The sequence below is a fragment of the Rhinolophus ferrumequinum genome, chromosome 4 (assembly GCF_004115265.2).
Source record: "Rhinolophus ferrumequinum isolate MPI-CBG mRhiFer1 chromosome 4, mRhiFer1_v1.p, whole genome shotgun sequence".
NCBI classification, from domain to species: domain Eukaryota; kingdom Metazoa; phylum Chordata; class Mammalia; order Chiroptera; family Rhinolophidae; genus Rhinolophus; species Rhinolophus ferrumequinum.
Window position 1 is genome coordinate 104,873,404 of NC_046287.1, and position 24,118 is coordinate 104,897,521.

The 24,118-nt window shown below is 39.6% G+C and overlaps 1 protein-coding gene across 6 annotated transcripts in view; it reads right to left on the reverse strand.

Moving 5' to 3' along the window:
- ZDHHC20 (zinc finger DHHC-type palmitoyltransferase 20) overlaps nt 1-24,118 on the reverse strand; it is a 50,392-nt gene that overhangs the window by 21,420 nt on the left and 4,854 nt on the right. For all 6 annotated transcript variants that reach the window (XR_004422853.1, XR_004422852.1, XM_033104500.1 and 3 more), the window contains exons 2-5: nt 14,562-14,588; nt 9,713-9,816; nt 4,257-4,377; nt 1,333-1,402 (exon numbers count right to left, since the gene is read on the reverse strand). Coding sequence is in view for 4 of the 6 variants with exons in the window: in XM_033104500.1 (XP_032960391.1) it covers nt 1,333-1,402; nt 4,257-4,377; nt 9,713-9,816; nt 14,562-14,588 (322 nt within the window). In the remaining 2 variants the exon portion in view is untranslated. The remainder of the gene's footprint in view (nt 1-1,332; nt 1,403-4,256; nt 4,378-9,712; nt 9,817-14,561; nt 14,589-24,118) is intronic.

The window sequence follows — 24,118 nt, forward strand, 5'->3', positions numbered from 1 at the left end:
AACCAACCCAATAAACATTAGGTTAGAGAAACTTTCTGACATTTCCACCAATACTTTTATAGGTAAGAGGTCATGATTTTTGAACACCGGGAATTCAGCTGAGCATAGTCAGTTGCCTTGGACCACATCAAATGACATTTTAATACACAGATATGGTGCAGACAGCTCTTGGTGTATTAGCTAGGCCCAGCTAACAAATCAGCTGAGGGAAATAAAATGAAATATACACGATCCCTATTTAAAACATGTGCAAGTCATAAAAATAAAACTTCAGGAGCAAATATGTTAAAATATTAACACTGATGGGCTTGTACCGTGTTTCCCCAAAAAGAAGACCTAGCCAGACAATCAGCTCTAATGAATCTTTTGGAGCAAAAATTAATATTAGACCTGGTCTTATTTTACTATAATATAACACTGGGAATATAATATGTAATATAATAATAATACAATATACTATACTATAATATAATACAATACCGGGTCTTATTTTACTATAAGACTGAGTATAATATAATATAATATAATACCAGGTCTTTTATTAATTTTTGCTCCAAAAGACGCATTAGAGGTGATTGTCCAGCTAGGTGTTATTTTCAGGGCAACAGGGTAAATGTTCTTTTGTCCACGTATTTTATAAAATTCTATCCCATGGATAAGCACTACTATACTTTTATAAGCAGAAAAAAAGAATTCCAAAATTTGCCTCCGTGCCAGAATGTGTAATCTATATTTGTATAGACCACAGATCATCTCAAATAATATAATAAATGAGCAAATAACACCCAGAAGGCTAAAGTGCTTGTCTAACTCAAGTTCAAGGATTAACTGGGATTCTCAAACTAGAGATCTCTCCTTCAGCACACTACCTTCTCACAAGTACACAAGGACTAAAATCTTTCAAATTTTTCTGGGAACAATGTTACAGATGGGAATTGAAAATGATATTTTTGTGGTTTGTTAGGTTTTAATATCAACATTAATAATCAAAACAAGAAAACTGTCATTTTGGTCTTTTTAATCCAGGAAATAAAGTTATCATTCTTAAGGGGATTATTACTTGCTCGTCTATATTATATTAAGCATGAACATAGGAAGTATGTTAAACAAAATTCTGTCAACCTTTACAAGAACTGTTATCAAAGATTGCTCCAGAGTATATTGTGGATTATAGGAATATTTGTTAGGCTGCTCATATGTAGCAAATAATGGGAGAGGACAGGGTGTTTTTGTTATGTATAAAGCATGTAAGATGTTCCTGCCCCTTCTATTGTCCCTTCACCCATTGCCAGTGCTGGGGTTAAAGGAAAGCAAACGAGGGTTAACACTTACATGTCACATGCTGAGCAGTGATGCGCACGGTCAGGTTTAATCAGCTGGCATCTCTCACAATACCTGATGGCTACATTTAAGAATTAAAAGGAAGTTGTTGAAGGATGGACAAGTTTAGTTAATTTGACTAAAATGTGCTTTCATTTGTTGTATGAACAACTCTGGAAAAACTGACAACTAATAATTCTGTCATCAGGTTTGATACTAGTTCTCCCACTTCCTAGCTGGTGACCTTGGGTAAGTGAGTTGTTTCTAAGAGCCTCAGTTTCCTCCTCTGTAACTGCAAGTAATACCAAATGTAATGAACTACTGTGCAGATTAAAAGGAAACCTTCTAGAACATATCAGATTCTCAATAAAGCAGTTATCATAATAAAATACTGTTATTTCTATTATTATTTTTAATGAAATATAAAGTCAGACTCTACGATGGGAAAAATTAGTGTGGGGGAGAAAACCAGGGAGATTACGAAGTGCACAAAGAGCTATTGTGGAGAACACCCAGGGATGCATTTTTCCACAGACATCTCCCGAGTGCTCGCTTAGTGAGACACTGTTAGGAACCGTGGGAGAACGCCTGACTCCAGAGGCTCAGGATATGGTCAAAGTGGTGAGATGAGCACAAGGAACGACGAAGCAGTGACTTGTGATGTCCAAGGTAAGCATCTGAGAAGGTCAGAGAAGACTTTCAAAATCACTTCGTGTTAAAGTGGATAAAATGGTTTGTAGAGAGGTGGACAGTGAATTCAAACTTTCAACTGGATTTAGAGAGGAGAAAATCATCTTTCTAGGCAGAGAAAAAGACAAAAAAATAAAAGGCAGCGAAGGACACAGTGTTTTAGCTCAGAATTGACACAGGGAAACAGTGTAGGAGAAAGCTAGAGAGAAATGCTGGTGGGATCCAGACTGTGAAGGGGGCAGGTTCAGAAAGACACGTTTTGTTTCCTGAATAGATAATGATACGTCCACATGGTTGGAAAACGCACAAAGAGGAGTACAGTGACAAGTCCCCAGTCCTACTGCCCGGCCCCATCTCCCCCGGGAAGGCAGTGCCATCCCCTTCACTAATCTCTGGTCTATGAAGGTCCACTTCCTGTAGCACACATTTCGGAATTTTGTTCTTTAAAGAATGAATGGGTATTAGTTCTATAATAAGAAAAAAGAAGAAAAAGCCCCAGAGTGTGAGGTTCTCAGCAGTAGAAATGGTTCTCCAGAGCAGGACTCTGCCAGCAGTCAGAAGATAAGGTACGGATCCCAGACCTCGCCCCCAAGGGGCTGTGGGCACCTCACTGCCCCTCATTTCTTCATCTGTAAAATGGGGACAAGCAGCACCATCAGAGAGTTGTTCTCAGGGGTAAAGAATCACCAGTGCCGCACTAAGCAGAGTCTGATGTAATACTCTAACGAGGGCGTTATTCAGAGGAGAGGGCGGCCGTGATAACTAATGAAAAGCAGTGAAACTTCCACATCAGCGGCTCTTCACTCTGGGGCACGAGTGCTGCTCTGACAATCAGATGATCTCGCTACCTGAAAAACAACCCCAAAGTTTGTGCACAATCGCAAGGCTTCCTAAATTCTCTGAAATCTTGGACTTGGGGTTAAAAACATCTGCTCCGCAGAACCATGATTGCTAATAATTAGACCAGACCAGACCTTTCCTAATTAAATACAACAAAGGAGTATCTTCAATTAGCTCTCATGTACTGAGAATTCATTGCATAACATGATCTACCCTTAGGGCATATGGCATTTATGTATCTCACTCAATACTTCCACTAACCCAGAGATGCAGGTATTGTTATTCTCGTTTTAAAACGAGGGCTTGAAAGTTTCAGTGACTCTCACCGCACTAATAATGGAGAAGCTGGGGTTTGATCCAACACCCGTGTTTTCATTCTACATGGCAACATACTAGTTATGCAAAAGGGGCAGCACTGAACGCATGAAAAATCGAAAACTTAGTCAAACATCCCCTCCCAAACTCTTTGCAAACTTGTACCTTTCTAAAGTCACAATCTGTATATAACTGTACACAGGGAAAGGTCCCTTTTATTTCCCCTTGGACTTGAGAAGCACAGTGGGTTCTGGAGCCAGAGCAGCTCAATTTAAATCCGTTTTTCACATACGTCTGTATGACCTTGAACAAGTTACTTAACCCCTCGCTGTAAAACAGAGACAACAGAATCTGCTTCATAGGGTTGTTGTGAAGTTTCAATGAGCTCATACGTGCAAAGCACTCAGAACAGAGTGTCTGTTAGTTATGACTATTACCTGGTATATAATTAATGAGGTATGTACTTCCTAATTTAAAACAATTCCCTGGATTTCAATGACCAGCTTGACCACTCAGAGATCCACCCTATCCTAAGGCTCTCTCTACCCTTGAGAAGAAGTTTCTGCTGCAGTCACTTATCCCAATGGAGGAGGCCCAACAGTGGAAACACCAACGGCTTTGAAACCAGACACACCTGAGCTCAAGTTCTGGCTCTCCGAATATTAGCTTTACAACCCTGAACAAGTTTCCCCCTTTTGTAACACTTCTCCCCATTCTAAGTTAACACATTCTTGATGTTTTAAAAATTACTCAGTGATGACACACAATATTCAAATTCAAACCAGAATTTCCAAATACGAGGTTACAAAGAGTAACTGCAACTTGCAGCCATGAGGTTGAGTTGGGAATCAGAGCACGCAGAGGGGACACTCACAGCAAAGTGAGCCACTTCCAAGATCTGTACCATATGTGTACACTTCTGCACCTGGGACACCACAGAGGTGCAGAGCACAGGAACACCTTCCTGCACAGGTTATTTGTGGCAATCACAATGTCCACAGAATAGACGAATCATGCAAATATATCTTGGCAGGAATGACCATATTTTAAAAATTCTTTGGAAAGGAAAGCTTAAGATTTGTCTTCCTTACTTCTGGAGCCTGATGTGGTGTAGATAGGTAAGTCCCTTGCTGTTCTTCTCAAAATATCTTGTTGTCTTTCTGGGCTGAATTCCTTTTCATAACGCTCCTTTTCAGAACTGGACAAGTAGAACTATAAAAGGAAATACAACTATTAATTGTTTTTAATCCCATGATTATTAATGATCACGCTCAGAAAACAAAGTTTTATCCAGCACCCCTCCAAAAAAACTTCTATGAAGGCAAAACCTCTCCAAATTTCTTTGAGAAACTAAATCAAGCATGTGTGAACAAAACAACATACCTCTGACAGATTAAAAAATATTTGCTCTGCATGGTGGCAAAGAACATGAACTAAATACTCTGCATCTTGTTTTTTTACAAAGTTAAATTCCTCCACCAAAGGGGGCTTAATACATATTTTCTATTACTGCAAATTTTGGTGTTTGAAAGCTAGTGTCAAGAGATTTTTAATTTTTGGAAAAATGTCCAAAGATTGACTTGTTTTGGGTAAAATGCTAATCACAGATCCTGGGGTCCTATCATTTTCTAGCCAAATGTCTCAATGAGGTCAACAAGTCATTCTCGTACCACTTTGTTTTAGCTTTTCAAAAGCTAACCAATAGGAGTACTTTCTCTACAATTACTAAGGATTGTCTAGGCAAGCATTGTCTCTTTTTCTTCCGCAGCGATTTCTTTATGGAGCTGTTTCTAGTTTCCATTTAAGTTTTATTCTCATGGTGAGGCCAGCCTCTAGGTTCTCTCTTTATATAGCATTTTCTCTACAAAGGGCTCGTTTAGTTGCTCTTCTTTTATGTCATCCCAGCATCTAAAGGACCCTTATTTTTATGCTTCTATTTCATGTAACCAGGAGTTTTACATTTCTATTGAAGAGAACCAAAGTTCTGCCAACCCCATTCCTGCCCAAGAGATTCAGAGAGAAAAACCTGCTTCGGGAAGGATGCTAGTAGTCTCTCCACCTCGGCCTGAAGAGCCGACTTTGAATCAGGTGTGGTAAATAAGAGGGCTCAGCCGGGTTCTACTCCTGTGTGGTCCCCCTGCACTGTTGGTGTAAAACACATATTCTGCCCTTCACAGTCCCTTCCTCGAACCTGACCAAAACACCACGGCTTAAGGAGTGGATGAGTCTGTTTAGGTTACATAGACTGGCTCCCACAATCAAATCCTGATGGACGAGAAATCCCCAAATTACTTATGAGAAACAGTAAGTAACATGGACAGATGAACAGGACAGAAAGAAGTCAGGAAAGATGCCCACGATCGTACAGCTGAGACTATGGAGGTCACTTACAGAACCTCTCACACAGGCAGGAATCTTCAGGCAAATTTCTGAGACCCACCCCCTCTCAAATACTCTCAGGTATAGCAATACTTTCCTACTTTGCAAGAGAATTATAACTTGTTAGAAAGTTCTCCCCTGAAACATTGTGTCTCTAGAACCTTTAAATTATGTTTAAATGTCTCTGGAGCTTTTAAATTCTGAAAAGCTTAAGTCAAATGAAAATCTCAAGAGACACCAGAATTTTAGATGAGGAATGAAACAAAATAAAATTTAAAATGGATTGGTTTTGAAATTATGCCTAGAAGTCTATTTTTCATTAAAATCTACTGAACAAAATTCAAACTATGAAATGTCATTATTTTAAATTCAGTGTTTAGATGGTTCGATTTTAAATATATATTAAATATATATTAAGAGCTTGGCACTTGTCCCAGGGATCAGGGATCCAAAGACCAATAAAAATAGAGGCTTTGCCTTCAAAAGTACATTCCTAAGGTCTAGCAGGAATGTTAGACACACAGAGAACTGCAAACGACAAATCAGCATAATAAACATATTATGCTGATTAACAATTAACAAACATTAACAATACAGTGGGACCTCGGTTTTCAACCGTCTCCGTTGAGGAACATTTCGGTTTATGAACACCGTAAACCCGGAAGTAAATGCTTCGGGTTTTCGAACACGACTCAGAAGTCGAATGTGTCACACGGCTTCCGCTGAGTGCAAGATCCTGAGGCCTAGCTCTTGGCTGTTTTCGAACGTTTCGGAACTCGTGGATTACGTTCGAAAACCGAGGTACCACTGTACTTGGCAAGGTGAGATGAAGGCTCCCTTGGGAGGGGGTGGGGTCGTCAGTGGAAGTTTCCCCGAAGGAAGTGGGACCCAGCTACGTTTTGAAAGATAAACAGGAATCTTCCAGAAGACAAAGAAAGAAAGAGAGTCTCTGCAAAGGGAACAGCGCGTACAGGAAACACAAAGGTGTGACAACAGTTTGTTCAAGATGTGTTACTTGAGCACAGAGTTCCAGGAAGAAGCAATGGAGACGGAACTGGTAGGATGTTAGATCACAAAGGGTCTTGTGTACCAGGCAGATGAGCACGACCTTTATTTTGTAGCTGAGTGACAAGCTCAACTGCGTTGCTAGATGTGATGGGAATATACTTTCTTTCTGGAGAGAGGACTCTCAGTGATGGAGGATGCCCACCAGCTGTGCATGCCGCCTCCGCCCCCTCACTCCCTCAGGTGCTCAGCAACGGGTTCCATTATACACTAGGGGTGGTTCTCGGTAAGGGGGCAGCAACGAACACAGCTTCTTCCTTCAGAGCTTATACTTTAGTGACAGACACACAAAGTCTCGGCATAAATGCAACTTCGTCAGAGAAGACTTCTTTGACCGCACTATCTAAAGGAGCGTCTTCTCTGTTACGCCCTACCACATCATCACGTTCTTTTTCTAAATGTATCACAATTTGTCATTATTTGTTTGTTTACTCATGTATTCTCTGCCTCTCCCTTTCAAATGTAAAGACCCTATCTGTCTTGTTCTTTGGATTCCCAGAGCCTACCAGTCTGACGAACAGTAGGGACTAAGTACCTACTGACTGAAAGAATGAAAAAAATAGCCATATTTGTAATTTTTCTAAAAATGTACAGTTTTTGCTTTTTACACCAATTGGTTCCCCTAGATCTGATCCCCAATTGTTACTCTAACCTCTGAACGTGCAAAGTGCTTTAACACAATTCCATTACCACCTATGTCACCACAGCACTGTGATTTATTTACAAAGAGCCACCTCAGTCCGCAGTGTAAGCTTCTTTAGAAAGTTCCTGTTCTGGGTTGTCACCGAAGCTCAGCTTCGCTGGCCCTTAATGCTTCAATAATTAATTCATTCAACAGTAACTGAACACCCACTATGTGCTAGGCAGTGGGGAGAGGGACATAGTGGAGAACATGACAGAAATGATCCCAGCCCTCAAAAAGTTGAAAGTGTAATAAGGTGACACATATAAATAAACCGGCAATTACGGTATAGGTGACAGGAGCTATGCAGAAGGGAGGCCGCCTTGGGCTGGCAATTGAACTTGGCAACTGAACTTGTAACATGGGGAGGCATGAAGGCTGCAGTGGGTACAAAGGCTTAAGCCCAGGCGGGACGCTACATGGATGCAACGTGCCAAAAACTACCACCAAAAACGAGGAGAATAACATCTGGATGGCACTTACTATGTGATAGGCATTCTTGGGAAGCACTTTAAAGTGTTCATTATGTCACTACAGATATAACCACATGTATTACTGACGGGTTCAATCCTTCCAGCCATCCCCCATCCTCATCTGACAGAGCTCTGAGCTTCAGACAGCTCAGCAGTCGCGGGCGTCATCTGGAGGTAGGCTGAGTTCTTCAGCTCTGTCCTCTATTGCTTCTTAAAAGCACCACCAATTGCTTTTTTATTCTATTTCTTATTTCCTGTAATGAGAACTAAGCTTTCATACATGCTATGTTTTCAATCTCCATCACCACTAGAAATTGATTACATTAATAAAATCAGGTCCTTTTAAACTGAGAGAGTAAGATGTGGATGATATAACTTTAAGGGTTGGTTAATTATTACCAAATGTCTGAAAAAATTATTTGAATACCAAGTTCTATTAATGGTTTATGTTAGTCCTTAAAACAAAAGCACACAATAGGAAAAATGGGCAAAAAAGTCTGGCATTATCTACTAATGCTGACTGTGTATACAACACATGACCCAGCAATTCCACCCGTACACATCTCCCCAAAAGGACGATGTATGTGTGCACGTGTGTGCTACATATGTGTGTACACACGTTTCCGTGCACTAGAACGTTCACAGAAGGCCTCGGTGCAGTAAACTTTAACTGGAAGCTACCCAAATGCTCGTGCCCATCAGCAGCAGGACCAAGTATGTAAACTGTGTTATAAACCACAACTGAACATGAAACAGTGACAATGAATGATCCACAGTTGTATACAACACGGGCGAATCTCACAAATGGAATGTTAATGACAGAAGCCAGACACACAAGCATACGTACTGTGTGACTCCATTTACGGGAAGTACAAAAGCAGGCCAAGCTAGCCAGAGCTACCAGAGTGGCCTCCCATGAAGCGAGTGACTGGCAGGGAGCCGAGGAGGCTCACGGGATGCTGGAGAGCTTCTTTCTTGACCGGGGTGGAAGTGTTCAGGTTACGGAAGCTCACCAAGTATACACTTACGGTGCATACACTTTCTGCATATATGTTCTTCTATAAAATGTTAAGTGGAAGTTGATACATTTAAACAGGTGGAATGTAATTTTTAATGGATTCTGATGAATATAATAGGAAGAGAAATAATTACATAATTGTCACCAGCTAACAATGTCTGGTGCCAACCATGTACGTGGCCGGTGCTATGCTATCAGTCTCAATCCTCAGAGCAACCTACAGAGACACAGGGTCTATAATCAGCTCCAATTTCCAGGGAGAAAACTGACGCTCAGGTTTATTTAGTAACATGTTAGAGCGAAAAAAAAATCAAACTCAGACCATCCTAACTCTGAGAATAGATTCTTAACCATCTAGCTACACGATATTTGAAGTGAAGGAGGAAGTCAGGCAATGTCAAGGCAAGAGAGACACACTGATCTTAAACCTTATTCCACATAAATGTTTACTCACATTATTTTCCAAGTGGAAGCTTCAATTAGAATAAACACTAGCCATATTCAGGTGCAACAAGCAATGGCTTAGACAATTTGTTACCCACAATAAAAACACTTTCTTTAGTTGCAGCATACTTGCTCAGGCCTGAGAAAACATAAATGCTAAGAGGGTTTCTAAAAATAAACCCTACTTTCCTAACTCAATTCTGTCCCTTAAGATTTTTTACCCCAATGCTATAAAGTACGTCTTTAATTTAAGAAACTGTAGCAAGGCAGGAAAATATTAGTACAGCTAAACTTTACCACTATTATTAATCTTTAACTACGATCTGCTGATAGGCTGGTGACTCACACCCACAATGCAGAGTACCAAGCACTCTGATGAATGGAACACAACAAACGAATTATGTAATAAAGCTTTAACACAGGTAACACAGGGAAAAAATCCATAATTAGTTACAGCATTTGGAGATTTACCAACATTAAATTTACCTCTTTGGAAGGGGAAGCGGGAGATGTGAAAATTGTCATCCAATAGGACCATACAAACATAACAAAGGACAGATGGAAAGTCACGAGGTAAACAACGGCCTTTCCTGGTAAATAAAAACAAATAACATTTCATTGAATCCCAGTGAAAGCAGAAAAAAGCATTACATTAAAACACAGTATTGAGGGTCAGGAGGCTTAATCTAACAAAAGATTCTTAATTAAAACATACTGAAAACAGCAAATACAGAAAGTCCTTTGTCTGCATGATGGAACATCACAAATACAAAGAAACATTTTGCGCCTGCACGGAACGGTTATCAGGCCGGTTTACAGGTACAGTCTGTAGTCTGAGATGACAGCTGATTGCACTGTTGCTGAAGACAAACTGAAACATCTCCTTCACTCACTACATTTCAAGCTCTTCCTAAAAGTTAAGACTTTGAATGACTTAAAACAGATTCCATTACTATGAACATTAAATCCAAGGAAATGCAAACTGAAAAATAAAGGAAGTTCCCATCACAGTAAGTAATCAGTACCTGTGAAAAACTCAATTCCTGGGTTGTTCAGAAAAGCTTTCCTAAATTTCCTTTTCCTTTTCCACAAAGGGAACACTTTCAGCCACTTTGAACTTCTGCTTTCAGCCACTTTGAACTTCTGCCGTAACTGTCTCCCAAGTGGATTAGTGTACCATCCAACCAAGTGTTGACCTTGGTCTCCAAAAACTAACTCACTGACAGAACTTCAAGCTCTCTGTTGTGTTATGCAGTTTTTCTGTTTGGAAGAAGTGCGACTGGTTTCCACAAGAAGCAAGACCTACGTACCAGGTGCTTAAACTCTCTGTTTGGAACACAGCACCAAACAAACACCCACTGAAGAAAACGAAGCCCAGACAAACATGCAAGTTTGAAATTCTACTCATTTTTGAAGCCCAGACAAACATGCAAATTTGAAATTCTACTCATTTTTAAAGTTCAGATCAAATACTACTTCCTCCACAAAAGCCTTCTCCATGACTCTCACAACTCATCCGTCTTCATACTCTACTCCCCAAATAATTTGCTCAGACTTGAATGAAACCACTAAATTTGATTCATTGAAGTTATTTACCTAATACTGATGATCTAATAAATGCAAAACTCTTTAGTGCGTAGCACAGAACAAACCAGTAAATGCTGGCCATTGTTACTATGGAAGGGAGCCACAGCTCGGCTACCCTTACGTTGTCTTTTGAGGATACTGATTTTCAGCTGTTTATTAAGAACCAAGACTCAGAAAGAACCTTTGACTCCCCCCTTCCTACCCAAGAGATTCAGACAGAAAAACCTGCTTCAGGAAGGATGCTAGTGTCTTCCCCTCCACCTGAAGAGCCGACTTTGAATCAGGTGTGGTAAATAAGAGGGCTCAGGGGGCCTGACACCCTGTGTCCCTGTCTGAGCGCCCAGCAAGGATTCTCCCGCCAGGCCAGGGCGTGTTCACTCTTCCGCAACTCCCTGCACACCACCCATCTCACTTCTGAAATCTAATACCCCGCCCCCATTTTCTCTCTTGTCCAAAAATGTCACAGAGACCCAATGTTGCCTCACTGTCTTTAGGATCTTCACGTGCATGTTAATTCCCTGTGAGCACGTATTAAAACTTTGATTTCCTCTTTTCATCTGATGACTGGCCCAGCTGGAAGAACGCAGACGGTAGCAGGGGAAGAACTAACTCTGCGGACCCCCACACTGTCGTTACTCCTCAGGATCTTAATTTCTTCTTCTTTTTGTGTTTTCCCTATAACAGTGTTTGCCAAGCTGAAGGACTGACAAACATTTTCACTGTATGCAGTGAAATGAGAAACATTAGGAACAAAGTGATGAAGGTTTTATAAAGCTAACATGTATTCAGTTCAAAGTACTGTCCTTCCTTTGGTCTGAGCTTATTTCTCTTTATATTTTTGGCTTTTAAAATGTTCTTTTTAAATAAAATAACAATACAATTTGACAACTCCTTGGACTCCAACATTTTCCTTTGCAATTGTTCTGGTACGTGCCTGGTCCAAGAGGCACGGAGGAAGCCAGGGCTCGGACCGCTCATCACGGTGATACAGCTAACAGCACAACGTTCTTCAAATTTCAGCTCTTCACTCTCAGAGTAACCGCCACCGTATTTTCCCGGCCAGGGCAACAGTTTGTGTTGCTGCTTGTCTCACTTGGATTACTGCAAAAGCCAACTGGTCTCCCGTCCAGTCTGTTTGCCACCCATCTCAGTCAGCAGTGTAAGCAGTGTGGCTGAGTTCTTGTCCCCTGGCAGTGAGACCCTGGGAAGTAACTCCAGGAGCACGGCTAACGAATGCACTCTGAACTGGGACTTCCTAGGAGCCGTCCTTGACTATTCAAACCACCGCTGCAGATGCGAAAGCCTGCGAAAAGGCATGGGAGGCAGCCCTCATTCTAACCCTCACAACTGTCCCATCAGGTGCTTTCAGTTTACAGAGGTAAAACCCACGGCTCAGAGAATTCAGTATCTTGCCCAGTTTCACTTTGCTACCAACCCATGTCTGCTTGATAAAAACACAAGACTCTTTACACTATAAAGTTGTATTCTCCTCCACTTCTTGAACCATCATCACCTTAGTGGTCACAGCCAACTTCCGAGCCAGCATCTGAAACCTAGATAAAATCCCAACTATTTTCAAATTTGCTTTCTTTTCACTTCCATTAAAAGTGACTGTCATCCTCACTGAAAATTCTGGTTTCTCAGGCTCCTTCTGTACCATTGTGGCTCGCTCCAAGCTGAACCCAGGGTCTACCCCCAGTGGACTGAATATCACTCCTTCCTTTGTTTTTCCTTTGGAAAAGCATGCTGGAGCTCAGCCTCCTGCTGTTACCCCCACTGTTCTCTTCACTGAGCTCACCTCACTTAAGGACATTTTTGCCTGGCCCCATATTCAATCATGTTTGTCAATCCTCATCTAGATATTATTGTATAGCTTTGAGATAAATGGCGACCTTGAGTTACTCTAAACTTCTTAATCATTTATTTACAATTAAGGATAGATTGTAAAGCAATATACTTTAAAAATATTTTTAAAACCATTTAATATAGTTTTACAACATTTCTGCTCTGCAGAAGAACAAAAACAATGGCTTTTACTTTAAAAATCTTAACCTGCGGTTACAAAAAATAGATAAATCTCTCAGCATAATGCCTGGAATACAGTAAATACTTAACACACAGTTAATCATCAAATTATAATGTAAAGAATAATAGAAAACTTTGCTATTAATTAAGTTTGAATTAATGTGATAACTAATAACTTCTGGTCACATATATAAGCTAGAAGAAATATACAAGGGGTGATCAACAAATACAGTGAATGTTTAAATTAAAAAAAAATTTATTACAGTAAAAAACACATTGCCATTAATCTCCCTCAAAATACTCCCCCTGGCTTTGAACACACTTATCCCATCATTCTTGCCACTTTCTGAAGCAGTTCTGGAAGTCCTCTTTCATGAGTGTCTTTACTCATCCTCCATCATAACAATGCTCTGTATCAAACATCACTTCTGCTATGGCAATTTCTGTCAAATAAAAACATTACGAAGTGTCCTCATCCACCTTATCCACCGGATCTGGCACCGTGCGACTTCTGGCTCTTCCCCAAAGTCAAAATGATTCAGGACATTGAGACAGCCACGACAGTGCAACTAAAGATATTCATGAAAGAGGACTTCCAGAACTACTTCAGAAAGTGGCAAGAATGATGGGATAACTGTGTTCAAAGCAAGGGGGATATTTGGAGGGGGATTAATAGCAATGTGTCTTTACCATAATATATATATTTTTAATTTAAACATTCACCGTATTTTTTGATCACATCTCATATAAAGTAAAAGTGAACTAAGCAAATAAAATCAAAGTTAAAAGAAAAACTGAACCTAAAATCAGAAGGTCTGATTCCAAAATCACCTGTAACTGAATTAAAAGACAAACTAAAAAGCAAACCAAAATAAAAAAAAACTTCATCAAAAGACAGAGCAACATGGGGAGAATCGCACCAAGAAATGGTGCAAGTTCAAAGTTCAGCAATTCTGTTTTCTGTATGTGTGCTTTCAACGTATGGGAAACAGTTTTGATTTAAAGGAAGAAAAATAAGCCTACTAAGATTGAGTCTACATTTATTCTGTTACTGAGAAATTAGATTCAAAGGTAACGAGATTTATAAGCTTAATACCTAATTATTTCCAATAATAAATATTAATTTCTAGCTGCTCAACTGTTCTAGAAATCCTCTGAATTTTCATATCTCAAATCAAGTTTCATTTTTGAAGTTGGATCTCAAAAGATTTAAATTAAATTCTGAGCAATGATTTTTCCCTTTAGGCATTGTCTTTGACTACTCATTATAAAAACTTTAATTCCCTTTCAAAATGAACTAGTAATACAATTTTATAATTACAGTCTGGTTACTATTTTTAACAAATGTATAAACAAAAGAAAACAAAATCCCCTTCTCAACTCTAGCTAGAACCGTATTGAACATCTCTGAACTATTACTATAAAGAGTTCTGAAGAACACACGAGGCAGAAATATGTACATAAGTATATCAAAAAAGTTTGGGTAGTAGGTGCCCTACAAAATGACAGCTACTTCAATTCACATAAATAACACCACCGAGAATACACTGAATGTATAGGAATAAATCCAGTATCACATCTCATTTGAACTACTTAAACTTTAAATACATACTTTTTTCTCTCTGAAAACAAATGCACATAGTCATCACTAAATAAAAAGTATATGGGTTGCAATTATGATACCGTAATTAGTCTACTTAAATTGAGACTAAAAGTGCCTTACCGTTTTCTCCATTTCCAGAGAGAGTAACTAGAATAGAAGAAAAAATAATGAATATACTTTAAACGTTTTGTACATAAATGATATTGCAAATTGACTATTCATCTCAATATCATTTTAATAAAAATAAAGTTTGGTTATAAAATGTAAACACTAATGCAAATTCAGAATTGTACACTCAAAAAAACCCGAAAACACTAACATGCTAAAATTCAAATTTTCTATCATTAAACTGCAATCATGTTTAAAATTTTTTCAAACCTTTGTTTATTTTTTCAGACCTTTGTTAATTTTAAGTGAATCGATATGGTTATAGCTGTGGTATTTCTTTAGCTCTTTCATTATTGCTGCCTACAGAATGCATGGGGTTCTCCTGTGTGGCACTCATACTTATTAGTCTGTGGCATACCTTTATATAGAGTTTTTTCCTTAACTTCTTTGGCACCATATCTGTATCTCTTTGCTTTTAGACTGAAAATCTTAGTTCCTAATTAATTAATTTACTTATTTGGTTTATCCTAAAACATACATAAAATAGTTTAAAAACCGCATACTAGTTTAAGATTTCTTTGCAGTTTTTAAAAATTTTGCTTAGGCTTTCAATTATATCTCACTAAGCAATTGTCATGCGGGGTTTTATGCAGGGTCTCAGCTCCCACTCCCCACAAAAGAACGCAGGATATGGGGAGGCCAAAAAGAAACACCCACGGAGCCACAGGGAGCAAACATCCACCAGTACTCCAACAAGGAGTCTTTCTGCACCCCAGTCTTGCTGGCGGCCGGGTGAGACACACGAAATAGGATCCACACGATCCGCAATCTGCCGTCCACTTTCCCACCTGCCAACCAACCAACCAACCAACCAACGCAGCCATGGCAGGTATAGTAGTGGCCAATGGCTAACCAGTCACAGCTGAACGGCCAACCAGTCACAGCTGATGGCCATCTACTACCTGAGCCAGCACCTTTCCACGTGAGGCCGAGAGCCTGGAAACTTCTCTCTGGGACTCTGTCCCCACACAGTTCTATGTTCAAAAGTCACTTGAAATAATTCTTTCCTCTGTGGAGTTATAGTACCAACTTTATCTAAAATTAAAGTTTATTTGTTTCATGATTTCAAATTCTATAGTTTGCTTTTCCCCCCGTTTTAATTTTATTTTTTCCATATGTAAAAAATATCAATGTTTTAAAAGTGAAAACTATATAAAAAGGTACTTAGAAAGGCCCGACTTTCAGTCTTCACCCTCTCACCCCAGGTAATCATTTTTATTAGTGTCTGTCTAACCTTCTAATAGTTCTTTTAGCAAAATAAGCAAGTATGCATTTCCCATTTCATCCTTTATGTAGCGTTCCACACCTTGCTTTTTCCCTCACATACACAAGTACATGGACACAATCGCTGTTTGTTCAAAGCACTGCACAGTACTCCATTGTGTAGGTGTTCCAGTTGTACAATCAGGCCTCTGTTGACAGACATCTGGGTTGTCTCCAGTCTTCTGCTGTCACAACGTGGCAATGAAAGACGTGGTGCATGTGCTATTTCTCTGTGGAGGTTTATTTTCAGTGTAGATTCCTAATGGTGTGATTACTGGGCGTCTGTTTCTCCCCAAATCTGTTACAGGGTTGCACCATCTTATGCGCCTGCCAGCAATGCATGACACTGCCTTTCTCCACAGTCTACCCAATAAAGTGTTTTCAAACTTTTGGCATTGCAGGGTAATTTTACTTTGCATTTATCTTGTAAGTGAGGGTAAGCATCTTTTCATAAGTTTATGAGCCGTTTTCATTTTTTTCCTCTGAACTATCTATTTATGTCACTTATCCATTTTTTTCTATGAGGCTTTCCTCACTCCCTGGTTACACCACCATCTGCCCATGTATTGTGGTACTCAAGTGTTTTTAGTTTTTACATTCAGATTTTTGTCTACTTTGAAATGGCACATTCCAGGGGCAGGAAGAGTATCAGATAAACTGGAACAAATCTCGTGGTTCCAGAAAGTAAGGAAGCAACAAATGATGGGGACATGTCAGAAGGACACAGAAACTAAATAGAGACAGCTCCTACTGTCCAAATCTGGGACAACCTGAGCAACAAAATCAATAATAAGATTATAATCCATAAAATGAGAATCCATGAAAGCATGCTAATATAAATGAACGAAGAAAAAAAATGTGGGGAGGAGAGAGACCTCTTCCTTACAGTTCTACTGTAATTAAAAGCAGGAGAAATTGTGGAATTAGAAAAATCACTATTTGGCAACCAGCAGAATACCTGTTTCAAGCCAAGAATCCTCAAGAAATGCTGAAGGGAGTACGTGTGAGTGACCAGGAACAGATTTACAGTGTCAAGGTGCTCCAGGCAAAGATGCTGGTCTCAGCTTGGGTTCTCTGCCATCAGGTGCTGAGAGAGTCGGGGATGCAAGATATCTAGTGTGAAAGGAGGGGGACGAAGCAGAACTGGGCAAAGGGCGAAGTCTAACTGCCAGGCAGGCCTATCAAGGCCTCTGCCCACTGGCACTGGCACTCGCACTGGCATGGAGCTCTGCGGCAGTGCAGACCCTTCTCACTCACACACAGGATGCAGGCTGCCCAGGCAGGGTGTGACCTTGGGTGAGGTGAATCATACTCAAAGGGCTGACAGCGGGAAGCTGTCTGCAGGCTGCACTGCCACAGCGGAGCAGTAAGCCTCCTGGAAGGGAGTCTGTGTGGTGCACCTGAGTCTACCAGAATACTTAGTAATTACAGAGAAAAACTGTGCCTTTACAGAATGGAGACGCTCGGCAGACACCACCTGAAATGATCAGAGTGAACAGTCCCCAAAGTGTCAATCAGTGACACATTATTACTTTTGTGGTATGCTTGCTAAACATGCACTCATACGAATCATGAGGAAACATCACACAAACCTAATATAAGGGACATTGCACAAAAGAAGACTGTACTCTTCAAAAATGCTATGGTCACAAAAGACAAAGCAAGATTGAGGAGCTCTTTCCAGGTTAAAGGGCACTGGAGACTTGACAACAACCTGAATGTGGAATCCCAGGCCGGACTGCAGAGCAAAACAAGGGATGAGTGGGACAGCTGGTGAAGTCTGACTAAAAGAGTAGTACAGTGGTACCTTAGTTTTCTAAAGTAATCCGTTCCGGAAGACCGTTCGAGTTCTGAAATGTTCGAAAACCAAGGTGCGGTTTCCCCATAAAAAGTAATGCAAAATGGATTAAGCCATTACAGACCTTTAAAATCAACCCCTAAAACTACAAAATTAGCATGAATTTTACTACTGATACCATAGATCCGTAAAATTTAGGCATTCGTAAATCAAAGTGTTTGTCAACGGAGACGTTCAAAAACCGAGGTAGTACTGTATATTTTTCACCAATGCTAATTTCCTGATTTTGATAACTGGATTCCGATTATGAGACTGAAAGTTTGTGTCCCCCCACCCCCCAAAAAAACCAACCCATTCATATTAGGTTGTAAGGGTGAAGCCCTCATGAAAGGGATTAGAGCCCTTTTGAGAGTGACCGCAGAGAGCCCTCACCCTTCGGCCACGTGATGATACAGTGAAAACACGGCTGTCTATGACCCAGCAAGCGGCTCTTACAAGACCCGGAATCACCAACACCTTGATCTTGGACTCCCAGCCTCTAGAACTGTGAGATGCACATTTCTGTTGTTTAAGCTGCCCAGTCTATGATATTCTGTTATAGGAGCCCAAACAGACTAAGACATTCTTGTTCTTAGGAAGTAACACTGAGGTATTTATAGGTAAAGACATATTGCGTCTGCAACTTACTCTCAAACATTTCAGAGGGAGAATGGATGAATAACAACATATAGCAAATAAGATTTAAGGAATCTATGTGAAGCACATAGATTTAAAATATAAGAAAAAGTAAGATTGTATCCATTTGTAGTTTATCTTGGAATAGTGTGCAGTATGGAACCAATTCTATCTCTTACTAAACACCCATCCAGTTGTCTCATCTTTTCCTCTGTAATTCGAGATGCTATTTTTATCACATTCTAAAGTTCTATAATTTCTGGACATTCTATTCTGTTCCATTGGCCAGTATGTTTATCCATGTATCATACCATACAATTGTTTTTATAAGACTTTATTTTTTTGAGCACTTTTAACTTCATAGCAAAATACAGCAGAAAGTTGAGAGAGTTCTCATATAACCAACCTGCTTCACAGTTTTAATTATAGAGGCTTTGTGCTGTAAAAGCCGGTGGGTGTAAAAAGCTTTGTGGTGTAAAAGCTCTTTATCACTATTCTTTTTTTTCAGGGGTTTCCTAGTGGTTCTTTCTTGTTTATTTTTCTAAATGACCTTTACAATCCACTTGTCTAGTGACAAAAGAAAGAAAAGAACTTTATTGGGACTGGAATTCATTTATACATTAACTACGGGAGAAATGAAATCTTTGTAATATTCAATTATTCTATCCATAAACAGAATATATGAAATGTCCTTCTGTTTGTTCAAGTCTACTTTTGTTTTTCAAGAATGTTTTCCAGAATGTTTTCCCTCTTATAGTTTTGACATATTTCTTAAGTTTACTCTTAACTGTTTTATCTTTTTGATGTTATTGGAAATGGAGACTTCTCTTCCACCATATTTTCACTTATTCATTATTTTCATTATTGTGTATATAAAGAAGGTATTGGTTTTTGTTTGCTAATTTTATATCCTACTTCACTTAATTTTTTCGTATAGATGCTTTATCGTACAGATTCTCTTGGCTTTTCAGCATGTACTATCACATCATCTGCACACAGAAACAGCCTTCCCTCTTCCTTTCCAATGTCTTATGCTTCTAATTATTTTATCATGATTAAATGTGGTAACTGATTTTACTAATACAGTGTTACATGGCAATAGCCATAAACATCTTACTTTAATTGCTGGTTTTAATGGAAATTAATGAAGTATTCTGCGTGTGTGCAATTTTGTTTGAAAAATGCATTTACTCCTATTTTATTTTTTGTTGTTGTTGTTAATCAGGAATGGACGTTGGACTTTTCAAATGCCTTTTTGACATCTATAGAAATAATTATTTTTCTTCCTAAATGTATTAACGTGATGAATTTAACAACAAAAATGGAAGGAATTAGTTATTACTGATAACACCACTTTTTTCAGAGGCACAATCCCTTGAACCCTCATCTCTCACGCCCGGTCTCCATCTCCCCATCATCACGACTGGTTGACACCTGCCTGTCTAAAAGGATTTAAACAGAGGTTTCAGGAAAAAAGAATTCTATGGCAAAAAAATTTAGAAAAATACTGGGTTAAACAAAGTTACATACTTAGTTACAGCAGGGCTTCTTACAACTTGTAACATGCAAATGAGCACTGTGATATTAAAGATATATGCAGCCCAAATGCATTCGACCATGTACATTTGCCTATCTTTGAATTTCCAGCGTCAAGTAGAGTGCCTGGAACACTGTAAGCACTCAACGTTTGATAAATGACTAAATTAACATAGAGATGTTTTTAAGGTCAGGAGAGTATCCATATTCGAAATTGTGAGTTATCTACTATGAGAATACTTGTCCTATTCCCCCTCTTCTACCCACGCGGGAACCAGCAGCTATACAGTCGATCCACTCATTCAACAAATATCTACTGTGTACACATTATGCAGGACCTATTCTAGGTTCTTGATGTAAAGCAGTGAACGTATTACACAGGAGAAAAACACAAATAACTGAAAAATCATAGTGAGTATTAATGAAACAAAGCAGGGTAAGGAAAAGTGAAAGAGGAAGTACTTATTTAAATAGGGCAGTGAGAAAGCCTCTCGGACAAGTGACTATCTGAACAGAAATCTGGACGAAGTGAGAAAACTGGCCATGTGGCAATCTGGGAGGAAAGCCCCCCACGCAGGAGGAGCAGGAAGCACAAAGGTCATCAGGTGGGACCGTGCAGGGCCTGATAGCCGAAAAGCAAGGGGGCCTGTTTGCTGAGGCCGGTCTGGCAAAGGGAGATGGGACAAAGTGCTGGTGGGCTTTACAGATGGCACAGAGAACTGCCCACGACTCTCGATTTCGTCACGAGAAGGGGGAAGCTAATGGACGGTGCTGCACACAGGAGTCATAATCCTGACTCGGGTTCTAAGGGACCGACTCTGGCTCTGTGGAGGAGGGCTGGGAAGAACATATTGTCAGGAGGCTACTGCACATATGTACGTGGTATTCGGCATCCCACTACTTTTTTTAACGCTTATAAAAAGTATACCAGTTATCCATAGAAAAATGGGAATCAGAGTATTAGGAAGAAAAAAGATCAGTATAATCTCACAGCAGTGTCGTTCACTATTAACCTCTGGGCATACTGGTACAGGTGCTGATCATATCCTTTCACATTTAATAAGTCGTGTGTCTTTATATGTTGTTCAATTAGTATCTTAATAAAATTAGTCCTCCTGTGGTTCCAATTGGGTGGGCCAAAGCTCACATTAGTAAGTGTAATGAAGCACTGGGAGGGTTGCAAGAACACAGAACACAAATGTGTTCAAAACAGAACTGAAAAAGTCTTTATCAAGATGTATGGATCTCTCTTACAGACGTCTATTCACCATAAAACCATCATCACCATTTTATGTGACCATTTCAGTTTTTCAAGTCGAGATGCCCATCTTCTCAAGAAAATGTGCCACGTATCCAAGCAGTACCTAACTGTAGCTCACATGCTACCAGAAGTAGTGTCAGGTATGACTCTGCAGGTGTCATGTGGGGATGTGGCGGGCGCCATCCCTCAGACTATACATCCTGCCAGTCACTCCTGATACCACCCGTAGCTCAGAGCAAAACGGGTACGTTTCTGCAATTTGATCTTCAAATATAGCTAATTAAGTATACATATTTTAAACTGTGTGAGAATGTGCTCCTTCACTCCTTAAAGACTGTGTGTGTGGTGGGGGTAACAACAGAACTCCAAGAATGAAAAACAAAACAAAAAACCTCCCACCAAAAAAGGGAAGGCAAGAGAAAACGTACTAGTGGCCATTTACATCTTCTCCCCGCCCCCAATAGAATATGAAAGCCTCCTCTGGTAAGAATCTTACATTATTCTGTAAGACAGGTATTACCCCATTTGACAGCATGGGAACAAGTTCTGAGAGGTTCAATAATTTATGAAGCTCATTCAACAAGTATTAAGGTAGAGCAAGGAGGCCAGCATGGCAGACGAACCAATAAAAGGAGAATGGGAAGGAAATGTGCCAGAGAAGTAACAATGGGAACAGACTATAGTAAGGACTTCAGATGTCCCACTGAATGAGACAGAAAGTCATAGAAGGTTTCCAGAAGAGGAGTGACAAAGCTGGTATTAATGTCAAAGGGGCCATTCTAGCTGCTCTGTGGAGAGTAGACAGGGGACAGGATAAGGATGGGGATGCAGTGAGGAGGGACAGATGAGACATAAGGGTACCACCATGATATAGGTGAGAATGTGGCACAACCATCCACCCAAACTTAGTGTCTTTAAACAACCACCACTTATTTCATACGATTGTGGGTCAGCAGTTCGGGCTATGCTGTTGAGCTGGTTTCCAACTGGCTGCAGTCAACTGGCAGCTCAGGAAAGCCCCTTCTCATATAGGGGCCTGGCATTTAGCTCATCTTGGCTGGGCCTCTCTCCCTACACCATCTGGCCTGGACTCCCCTATATGGCAACCAGAACATTCCAAAGACCTATGGTGAAGATGCACGCTGTTCTGAGGCCTCGGCTCCAGAGCTCACACATCACTTTCAGCACATTCTATTGGTCAAAGCAAGGGCAAGACCGGCCCAGGTTCCCTGGATGGGTAAACAGAGCCACCTCCTGATGGGAGAGAGTGCCAATTTTGCGGCCATGATTTTCAATCTAGTACAGGAGAGATCACGGTGGCTTGAATGAATACAGCTGCAGCAGTAGTGGAGACAAACAGCCATATTTGAGCACAATTAATGACAAGATTTGCTGATTAACTAGATGTGGAATAATTTTTCAACTAAGGCACTGGAATGATGAAACTGTCCTTTACTGAGCGAGGGTAGAAGGAACAGGCTCAGGAGAGAGAGGAAACAAGTGTTGTTTTGGGGATAGTGAGTCTGAGATAGCTACTAGATAGACATCCAGTAGAAATGTCAAGCAGACAGACATCACAGTGTGGAATTTTGCGTGCTGTGCTTCTCTGCTACAAAGTGCAAGTGGCCAGAGGAGAAAGAAAGTTTTATTTGCATGACTAGGGCACAGTATTCTTCCAAATAGTCTGACCTGGCTTCTAAACTGTCCAGCACCTTTTCCTTCCATATTTCTCCTCTAACAAGAAAGCAGTGAAGGCTCAAAGAAGAAATTTTATATGGAATTTATACGCAAGAAAATATAAAGGTCTTTTTGTTCATCGGAGTTGGGGTTTTTGGATACATACTTATAGATCTCTCTCAGACCATCTACTTTATGGTATCAACAAAAACTGATAACCAGGACCGATTAACTCACTAGCAGTCATAAGAAAAAAAACATTTTTCAGAAAAAAGGCAGGGCACTACCGCTTTCAAAAGACAAGTTATATAGAAAATTGCTATACTCCAGCTGTGAAACAGAAAGGAAACAAAATTAGTAAAAATGTTTTAAAAAATTCTAATTCACATTTTAACTTTTCCTATAATGATGTCAGCCACTGGGGATGGAATTTACAAAGCCAGATTTTCCTTTTTAATAGTATCAGCACAATTCCAAAGGCTCAACGTTTCATAATCCAAAACAAAGGCTGAAAAACCAATAAACAATTATCAGGTAGCCTGTAACCCCAAAGACTGTTGAAATATGTTTGGTAATTATAATTTAATTAGTATTGTTAGTGTGGACATTTGTTCTAACATTTTCAAACATGATTCAAGTGAGTTTCTAAGGGCATGATTCTATTCAATTAAACACATATTAATTGAAAGTCTACTAGTAACTAGACTCTAGTGACTACAAAGATGAACAGGACCCAATCATACTATACATCTTATAAGCAGTGATTTAAGTATTTTTCAAATACTTAAATATGATATAATAAACATATAATAAAATGATATAATAAATGATATAAAAAATGATATAATAAAAATACATTTTAAAATATTCTAATTCAATGCTCAAATGATTTGTGGAGGCTTACGAGAAATCTATTCTTAAATAAAACTGCAAATATATATTTAAAACAAAAATACAAATTAGAATATTAAGTAGAGAATAAGGGGAGAAATACTGATACATGCTACAACACAGATGAACCTCAGAAACACATAAAAGACAGCAGACACAAAAGACCACTTATTGCATAACTCTACATGAGATGTCCAGAAAAGGCATAGAGAGACACATGTAGATTAGTGGGTGCCGGGGGCTGGGGATGGAAACAGGAAGTAACTATACATGGGTACGAGGCATCTGAGTGACAGAAATGTTGTAAAAATGGATGGTCATGATGACTGCACAACTTGGTAAGTTTACTAAAAATCACTGCATTGTACATCTTACATGAGTGAATTTTATGGAATGCAAATGATACCT